The following is a 9,941-nucleotide window of genomic DNA, read 5'->3' on the forward strand; positions in this document are numbered from 1 at the left end:
GGGAGCCCTGTGTATCGAGGAAGGATGCCTGGGTTCCTAGTGGCCCAGCAGGGCCAGGGGCTTTCTGGGAGACCCAGGCAGACTGCTCCCTCTGTATCGGCTCAGTGTCCTCATTGTGAAATGAGGGACTATGAGATCACGTTCACGCGGATGCTCCTGGTGTCTAAGAAGGCTTGAGTGGAGAGTGCGACCTGAAATTTAAGCCTCCCCTTCAGGGTCCCACACGGCCTGGCTGAAGTTGGTCATCGCCTCGACCCTCGGTTTCTTTTCCCTGAACTCCTTTGCTCCTCTGGCTCCAAGCTGGCCGTCGCTCAGGGACCCTTGGGGAGCCTGGCTGGGCTGGCCCATCCCGAGGGGGGGAAGCGCATGCATTGGGGGTGGGGATGTTGAGCAAGTGTCCCCTCCCCCCGCCCCCCAGAGGTACTGGCCCACGGCTATGCCTTTTCCAAGTCACATGTGTTGGGCTGGCCTCGCAGCTCACCAAGGCTCGGGCATTAATTCTGCATTACCCAGGAGGGAGGCTCCGGGAAGCCCAAAAGCTGCAAAATGCACAGGACAGAGCACTCTGCAGCCGTGAACAAGTCCAAAGTGGCTCTGTACGCTGAAGGCTTTCCAAGACGTAAGGAAATTCTGTTGTGCAGAACACTACGTGTCCCAGGCTCCCACTCGTGTGGGAACACGGTGTGCGTGTGGCTTACCTATATATATGCCAACTGTTTTCTGCAGGAATCCCGGAGACCCTGGGATCCCCGGGACCCAACCCCAAGAGGAGGAGCCCGAGGGAGGTATGTACTTTTCACTGCGCACTGTTGGATTCAACCCGAATTCCTCGCCCAGTGTGTAAGTGTGGTCTATTAAAAACTATCCAGCAAGGCAAAACGACTGATTATCATTCTGTCCTATATTCGTGCTGGTTAGAGATTGGGCAGGGTGGCGGTCGGGCAGTTTCTCTGGGGTCACCTGGCAAACCTGGTGGCAGAAGTGAGCCTCCAGCCCAGAGCACCCAAGTGTCTGCTTTGTCCCCACTCCCAGGTTTCCTGCCATTGACAAAATCACAGTCCTTTTCCTATGGCTTTGCCAGGGGCTGCCTGGCCCTGGCCCTGGGCAGACGCGGGGAATGCAATGTGCTTTCCTAATTAGCTCCCCAACTAGGAAGCAGGTCCGCACCGGGACAGGATAGGCAAGAGCAGTGTCCTGAAACACCAGGGAAATGGGGGGAATGGAGCGAGGGTGCTTGGGAAGCTCCCCCAGGCGGGACCGCAGCCCCTTAGGGCCCTCCTTCCTCCACTTCCCACACCAAAGCGGTTACATGCGGTGCTTTTACAGCCACTCCAACCTGGACTGACCCCCTCGTTCTCCTGGGGCCTCCGTTTCCATCTGCGAGGCAGGCAGGGTGGGCGTGGCTCAGCGCCCGGCACCGAGAGGGCGCCCAGGAACCCGTGGATCTGCAAAACGGCAGCCCCACGGTCAGGCCCCATCAAAAGGTCAAGTGCGGTTGGTGGCAGGGCCCAGTGGATCCGAGCATAGACTGGCCAGGCTTCATTCAGTAACCGCTAATTACAAGTACTTGTTAAATACTTTAAAAAACAGGCATGAGTGTACCCTGAGGAAAGGAAGGGTGGCTGCCTGGCCCTTCGCCTCACCTGGCCCCCCCCCCCCGCCTTTCCCTCCCTCCAGCCTCCTGAGCCTCTCTGATCCTGGCCTCACAGGGACAGTCCCAGCCCAAGAGCCAAGCGCACCTGATTCTACTGACCCGCTGCCTCCATCACCATCTTGGATGAATCTGCGAAATGGGGCAACAGCAGCCTTCACCACGCAGGGCCCGCTGGGGCACAACCGGGACCTGGGGGCTGTCCCTCCAGTGGGGCATCTCCGGGCCAGGGGAAGGCTTTAGGGGTGGACGGACCTCACATCACCATCCTGCCACATGCCTTTGGGTGTCACTGGCCCCCCAAATCATCTCAGCTAAAACAGGGGTAAGGATATCCCCCTTAGCACACGCTCCCTGTCTGTGAAGACACGGAGAAGGGACGGGTTACAGTCTAGCACATTCGAGTGGAGTTAAGTAGCTACTAAAGGAAGGAGGCTACCCTTTACCTTTGTGTGCTGACTTGGGATGACAGCCAACGTAGATCAGGAAACAGAGTGCAAAGGAGCTGAAAGCAAGGACGACATGCTACTGTTTGGGTAAAGAGTGGAAGAAAGTATATACATACATATATATTTTTTCTGCATTTGCTTGGTTATTCATAGGGAATGGGACATCACAAAATCTGGTGGCCAAGGCTGCCCGCAGCGGGAGAACTAGTGGCTGGGGGACACGAGGGAGGGGAACTTTACCATGTTTCCTCTTGTACCTTTTGACTTGTGAACCATGTGAATAAATACATCCCTTATTCAAAAATAAATACATTTAACATTTCTTGCCAACCACATCAGACAGCTAGTGACTGTTCACGAAGACTGTGGGGAAAGTTTAGTCATTCTGACTTCCGGAGAGGGGTCCTCCTGACGTCCCCCGGCCCCACACCCTCCAGGGCACAGGGGAGCACCTGCGGCATCTGGGCCTCTGTCAAGGGTCTAGGAGAGAGGCCACCTCCGACCTCTGCTGGGAGTCCCCCTCCCCCATTCTTCAGATGGGAATATCTTTTATTTAAAAATACTTTTTTATTTTAAACCCACCAATTCTCTCTCTCTTTCACACACACACACGCACACACGCACACACACTCATTCACAGATATGCACACATCCTCTGTCACCAACAGTCTTTGTTTTTCCAAAAGTTCTGCCTTGTCTCTGACCAGCTAGGGCTGGGACTGGCTGCATGGGTCCTCATGGCTCTCTGGGGTGTGGTGGAGCTGTCCCAGGGAGCCTGCCCACAGGGTCATGGGCCCAGACCGTGGTCCTCAGGTCCCAACACGAAAGAGGTTTGGGTTGGGCTCCTGGGGTCTTCTCCCCTGTTCAACCAGCGGCTGCCCTCTGGCCTCCTTCTCCGGGGTCCTGCGTGGAATAGCTGCCATAGGGGTCTAGGCTCATCTCCGTGGCACTCGGAGGGGGGCTACCCCCCTCACCTTCAAGCAGCTGCCCCCCAGGTCACGACGGCCACCCTGCAGGAGGAAAGAAGTTCGATCAGGTCACCATGAACGCTGGAACTAACCTCTGTGTCCAGCACTAGGGGACCTCGTAAATAAATCACAGCCGCACAATAAACTTCTCCACAGCAGAAGGCAGAAGAGACTCTTCAGGACTGATAGGGAATATTGGAGAGATAACATCATTCAAGGACAAAGGCAAGAACCGAGTGGATGTTCCTGTGTGCTGAGATTTCTGGAGAGAAGGGCATAAGGGAAATTGCTAATGGGTTTCCTCAGAGGAGAGGAATTTCGTGAGGAGGAGGCAAGAGGCAAGATGGATGGGAGGGAGGCTTTTTTTTCTTTTTTTAATGCTATGTAACGTTTTACCTTTTTTTTTTTTTTTTTTAATGTTTTCATTTATTTTTGAGACAGAGACAGAGCATGAGCAGGGGAGGGGCAGAGAGAGAGAGGGAGACACAGAATCCAAAGCAGGCTCCAGGCTCCGAGCTGTCAGCACAGAGCCTGACATGGCGCTCGAACTCACGGACTGTGAGATCATGACCTGAGCCAAAGTCGGACGCCCAACTGACTGAGCGACCCAGGCGCCCCACATTTTACCTTTTTCATTTCTTCCCCATGTAATTTGTTGTTTCTTCTTTTTTTTTAAATCCAATACATTTTAAATCATAATATTTTACATTTACAAACAAACCCCACAGTGGATCCTCCCCACTGCCCCATCGTCCGCCCAGTGGCTTACTCATCAACCTTCAGAAGTAGACTGTGGATTTCTGGCCTCCCTAAGGTGTTCTCTCCACCAGGAACGTGCTCTCTGGTCCTGTCTCCCTGGGAGGGCTTCTCTTCCTGCCACTACCCGGCACTTCTGGGGACATTCTACCAGGATAAAACTCAGAAGGGGACGGCGGGGTCTCTTTTTGTTCCCCATCAGGCTGGGGGCTCAGGGGGTGGTAGGGAAAAGCCCTTCGCTCTGTAGCCCTGAGCCTGGTGTGGAGCAGGCACCGACGAATGCTGCTTGAATCAGTGGTGCCCGCTGGAAGATGGGCAAATGATGGCAGCCCCCGAAGCCACCTGTCCCTCACCCTGCAGGGGTTGTCCCTACCCGGTATTGTGAGGTCTGACACGTGGGTTTCATCCTTACTCTAAGTCAGTGAGGTCATGGGCATTAGAGCAACCCCTCTGTTGAGGCTCCCGCCGTGGAATGCCTGGCCCAGAGGCACCCAGCCAGTTGGTAAAAAAGCTGGGCTAGAAACCCATGTTGTCCGACAGTCAGTTCTGCTTCCAGGACACGTAGGTATCTGAAATCCCACTGCAAACGCTCACCCCACCAAGCCTGGCGAGGAGATGGCAGGACAGGCATCTTTCTCAGCCATCTAGAGAAACAGCCGACCATCTGGGAGCTCTGCCCCCTGTCCCCTCCGCCCCTGGGCCCAGGTTGGGGCAGATCCATCCAGATGTGAGCCCAGCCTCCCTCGAGGCTCTCCGGGCCCAGGGACAACATGTTCATTCACAGGCAGGGCTATTTTGAGGGCTGAGGCCACCGTCCCAGCAGAGCCTGGGGCTTAGGCTTCTCACACAAATCTGGCAGGAGTGGCTGAGAAAGGGGGACAGGAGTGGGGAGGAAGAGGGTGTAACGTGCTGGGGGGTAAAAACACTGGCTTCTCACTCTTTCACTCTATTTCCTTGGGACGGGCAGAGGGGTTTTTTTTGGGGGGGGGGAAGGGGGCGGGACTCCTCTACCCCAAGTCTGGCAGGCATGAGGAGACCCTGGTCTCATGATAACGCTGGGACCCTTCCTCTCCCTGAACTTCAGTGTCTTGTCTATGACGTGGGGACACAGTGATTCTACTGCCGCCCCAGGATGCAGCGTCATGCAAATGCAGCTGTGAAGGAGACTTGCAAAGTGCCAAAAGCACTTAGAAGGGCCCTGACTAGGCCCCAGCTTCTCTGTCCCCTAGGAACTCAGCGCCCAGGGCTCTGGGAAGCACGGTGGTTAGGAGCTGGGCTGGAGTGAAACAGATCTGAGCTTCAACCCCCACTCTGCCTCGAACTACCTGTCAGACCTCAGGCAGGTGCCTTCACCTCACTGAGCCTGTTTCCCCACATGAAACGTGGAGGTGCTGTGAGGACTGATTATACGTATTTATAGGTGAAGCCCTTAGCACAGCATCACGCACACCCCAAGTGTTTAATAGGTGTTCACAAGTGGGGCGCCTGGCTGGCTCAGCCCGGTAAGCGCTTGACTCCCGCTTAGATCGTGATCTTGCGGTTCACAAGTTCAAGTCCCGCGTCGGGCTCTATGCGGACAGCTCAGAGCCCGGAGCCTGCTTGGGATTCTGTGTCTCCCTCTCTTTCTGCCCCTCCCCTGCTCACGCTCTCTCTCTCTCTCTCAAAAAATAAACATTAAAAAAAATTTTTTTTAAATAGATGTTCACAAGTATCATCATCAGCATCACCTGGTAACGGTACCCCCTGCCCCCACCACCCGCCAGGCCACGTCAGCTCCCGAGCTGCTTATGCCAACTGGGGAGTGCCTTCCAAGATGATACTATCCAGCTCCACCCCCAGGTGACAGAGGGGGAAATGGGAGAGACAAGAACCCCACTCCCATCTCCTACTTGCTATTTCCATCACAGAGGGCCACACCAAACCCTTCCTTAAACAGAAAGATGCTCCAGAGAACAGGGTGGTCCACGGTGACCCCCACCTCAGCCATGTGGGAGGGAGGGGCTCAGAGTAGAGTGGCAGACTCTGGGTCTTGGAGCTGTCTGGCCCCCAAAGCTCAGAAGGGAGCCCCTGCAGTGGCCCCACAAGACAGCCAGCTTTCTTTCAGTGGAGCCTTCGAGGGGCCAGAGCTGGCCAGGATCGCCCCTCTCGCCTAATCCCAGAGGAGCCTGTAGGGATGAGCCTGGCTTCTGCAGCCAAATTTGGCTAGGTTCTTGGTCCTGTAGACAGATTGCAGGGAAACAGGCAGACCCGGGCAGCGTCCCTGGGATCCATGGGATAGGTGGAAACCAGCAGAAAGAACTCCCCCACCTGCTGTTGGTGTTGGGGCATATGGTGGGCACACCCTCTCCCCCTGAGGCCTGCCCTTACAGTCCCCCACCCCGACTAACCTTTCCCACTTCCCAATCAGGCAGGCCTGAATCCGAACCCTCACCTCATCACGGACGGCGTCTCCGAACCAGTGACAGCATTGGTAGGCAGGTGGGGATAACCAGAGGCCCTCCCTCTCCCACTGCCACTGAGGGGCTTTAACCATAATATGTGAAGAGTGCTTAGCACAGGAAATCAGTGCCCAACAAGGCTGCCTCCCCTCTGTGCTCTGCCCCTTTCCTTCTCTACGTCACGCATCCTGATGCCAACTCTCGGAGTGCCCTGTCCCTAGAACACCTTTCCTTACCCCCTCACCAGCCTTGTCTCTGTTCCCAAGCATCTGTCAGGAGTTCAGCCCCTGGCTGGGGGCACCTTCTGGGCTCTGACAGTCCCTTGGTGCTCCGCCTCCCCACCAGGAGAGTGCAGCGTCCCTGTCTCCATGCCCTTGGTCTGGCCCTGCCCCTGCACTGGGAGATCCTGACTGTGATGGGTGGGGACCCACGACCTGCTTCTCTGGGAATGTTCTCAGGGCCACCAAAAGGCGACTGTTGGGTAGATAAGGTTGGATGAACTGAATGAACAGGCAAAGCGCATCACCGTGGGCCCAGCCAGCCCTTCACATCTGGAGGCCTGTGGCCCACCTGGCTTCCCCTCCCAGCCTGGAACGCTGACCAGGGCCCACGGCTGGGAGCGGCAGGGTACAAACCAGAGCCTAAGAAAACTGACTCAGGGAATTTGAAGCAGCCATGGGGGTGAGCGGCCAGACTGGGAGTCTGATGAGTCAGAGGAGGGTGGTCTGAGGCCAGGACCCAGAGGCTTCCCCAGAACAGAGTGAAGCGGGGGACCGAGAGCAGCTGTTAAGAACCAAAGAATGGGGGTCTCAGAGGCCTGGCTCCAATCCCTCGTGGCCTTTCACTTTCCAAAAGCCTGTGGGCCCCTCAGGTGCTCTCCCAGTCTCCAGGACCCAGAGGGAAAGATGAGGGATGAATCGGGCTCCTTGGGGCCCAGGCAGGAGGAGAACCAGCTTTCAACCAGGAGAGCCCCCAGGCAACCTGTGCCGCTACCCACCCCCCTCGCCCGCTCCCAGGCCGGCTCTCATCCTTGTCAGCGCGCGTGGGACGCACCACGAGATCCTAACTCCACCTCTGTCTAGCGGACTCAACAATGACTCTGCCCCACACTCCATCCCGTTTGGGGCTGGGGTGCCCTCAGGAGACCCCCGTCTTCACTCCTGCTCATCGCTGGCTGCCTCAGAGTTTTAGCTGGGGGTATGCGTCCCTTTTGCTTCTCAGTCTCCTGCCCTCGGGTCAAGTCTTAGGATGCGGGACCACTACTTTCCTGGGAAGGGTAGTTCGGGGCAACAGGCACGCATCGAGCAACCGAGCCTGCAGTCCGGTTTCCCAGGTGAGTAACTGTGGGCATGGGATCACACCCCCCCCAGCCTCGGATCTTCATCAGGGATAAAATGGCCAGAATAACTACCTGCCTGGCTGAGTTCTTGGGAAGGTGAAAGGGGACGAGGAACGCACCTCGCACACAGGAAGAGCCCAATAAATGATGGCCTTTGTGACCATTTCCTCACGCTCTTTTCCCCAGCACACCTTCAGGGAAAGGGGTGTCTCTCAATGAGCAATGTCCGCTCTCAAAGAAATGCCCGAGCTCTGGGCTTTCCTGCACCACTTGTGTCTGGGGGACTTTGAGCGAGCGGTTCTGTACCATCCACACCAAACCCTGGGCTTGGAACGCAGCACCCCCCCCCCCCCAGCCCCCCGACGAATTTCCTGTCGCTTCCCCCTCTCTTCAACTGGGGTCCCTGCTCCTCTTCTGCTCCCTAGGAGGCCCCGTCCCCCCGCCAACCCCTGCCCCGCGGCCACAGTCCTGGGGCTCCGGGCACTCACCCCTTTGCGCTGGTTGCTGAGGCAGAAGGTGCAGATGGAGCGCGGCTGGCGGCCGCCGTCGGGGGCAGCGGGGACCGCGCTCTTTGCACTGCCGGCCGCCCGGAAGCACGGCTGCCCGTCGTCGGCCGCGTCCCCCAGCAGCAGCACGTTGGCCAGGTGCGCGATGTAGCTGGACGCCAGGCGCAGCGTCTCGATCTTGGACAGCTTGCGGTCCACCGGCTCGGTGGGGATGAGCGTGCGCAGCGCCGTGAAGGCCGTGTTCACGCTCTGCGTGCGGTCCCGCTCCCGCGCGTTGGCCGCCTGCCGCTGTCGCACCACCACCACGGGGCCCGCGCCGCCGCCCGCCCGCCGCCCGCCCCCGGGGCCCGGGCCGCGCCGCGCCGCCTCCAGGCCCTCGCAGCAGCCGAACGACTGGTCGGACGCGTCGCTCTCGCTGCGGTTCTCCTCGTCCTCGCTCAGCAGCCGCACGTCCGGGTACAGCACGTGCGCGCCGACGGGGCGCAGCAGCGCGAACGCCATGGGCGCCCGGCCGCGTCCCTCCGTGCGCCGCGTCCCAGCGTCTGCCGCGCCCCGCCGTGCGCTGCCGCGCGCTCCCACGGCCCCGCCGGCCCCCGCCTTATAGCCGGGGAGGGGCCAATCACGAGGCCGCCCCGGCGGGGGCGGAGGCCGCCGCCCTGGCCAATGGGGAGGCGCCCGCCGCGCCCCGGCCAATGGCGAAGCGCCCGCGCCTCCGGTTCCCCAGGTTGAAAGCAGCCCGCGAGCTAAGTGACCCGCCCTGAAGGCTTCAGTCCCCGCCGGCGAGCGGGGCGAGGGGCTGGGGGGTCTGGGGGTTTGGGGTGGGTGTGCCCAGGTCTGGACCCTTTATCCGCGGTCTAGACCCGCAGGGGGACTCTCTTGGCTTCAGTTTCCTCGTTCCCAAAGAGGATTGCAGAGAAACTAGCCTGGGGTTTTCCCGCCTTCACATTCTAATGCTGCGGTTCTGCAACTTTCGTTTGTGTAAGACTTGGGGAAGGGGGGCTGTTGACAGGACAGATCCCTGGGTTCCCCCCGTTCTGATTCAGCAGGTCTGGAATGGGACCCAGGAATCTGCATTAGGGTGGTGTCCACGAAGAACACGTAGAGAAACACTGGAATCTTTCCAACTAAGGATTCCACAGTGTCACATCCTTAACAGCAAACTTAAAAAAAAAAAAAAAAAGGCAAAACAAAAACAACACGCACAAACGCCAGTAGCTTCATTCATTCATTCATTCATTCATTCATTCATTCAACAAGTATTTCTTGGATCCCTGCTATGTCAGGAATGGTTTTAGGTCTGAGAATAGAGAGGTGACCAACTCTGCCCTCATGGAATTGACATTTTGGTTGACGTCCTACTGTGTGCCACCCACTGTGCTGAGTACTTTACTGATCTTTACTGCTCCTTGCTGAAGTTGTGGGGGGGTACCCCCAACCCCGATTTACAGATGAGAGAGCTCTGGCCTTCAGTCTTAACAAGAAGTGAGTGGAGCCATTAGCCCCAGCCTGTAACTTCACTATCACCCCTGTCCCGCTAAACGCCCCCCCCAATAAAATGCAAATTGCTTTCCAGGGCGCCTGGGTGGCTAAGTTGGTTAAGCCTCTGACTTCGGCTCAGGTCATGATCTCGGGGTCAGTGGGTTCAAGCCCCGCGTCGGGCTCTGTGCTGACAGCTCAGAGCCTGTCTTCCATTCTGTGTCTCTCCCTCTCTGCCCCTCCCCCCCAAAAACTAAAGTAAAACATAAAAAAAACTTTTTAAAATGCAAATTGCTTTCCTACACTCCCCAAGATCCCACACTGGCTCCATATCCATGCCCCCCTCCCTCTTTAGAAT

The 9,941-nt window shown here is 57.6% G+C and overlaps 1 protein-coding gene across 1 annotated transcript; it reads right to left on the reverse strand.

Annotated features, from left to right (window-relative positions):
• Positions 1-1,684: 1,684 nt before the first annotated feature.
• On the reverse strand, positions 1,685-8,688 carry TCF15 (transcription factor 15). Its single transcript, XM_027069766.2, has 2 exons — positions 8,090-8,688; positions 1,685-3,110 (listed from the first exon to the last, which is right to left on the reverse strand). The coding sequence occupies exons 1-2, from the start codon at positions 8,606-8,608 to the stop codon at positions 3,036-3,038; spliced, it is 594 nt and encodes a 197-aa protein (XP_026925567.1). The 5' UTR covers positions 8,609-8,688; the 3' UTR covers positions 1,685-3,035.
• Positions 8,689-9,941: the final 1,253 nt, after the last annotated feature.

The sequence above is a fragment of the Acinonyx jubatus genome, chromosome A3, assembly GCF_027475565.1.
Source record: "Acinonyx jubatus isolate Ajub_Pintada_27869175 chromosome A3, VMU_Ajub_asm_v1.0, whole genome shotgun sequence".
NCBI lineage: Eukaryota > Metazoa > Chordata > Mammalia > Carnivora > Felidae > Acinonyx > Acinonyx jubatus.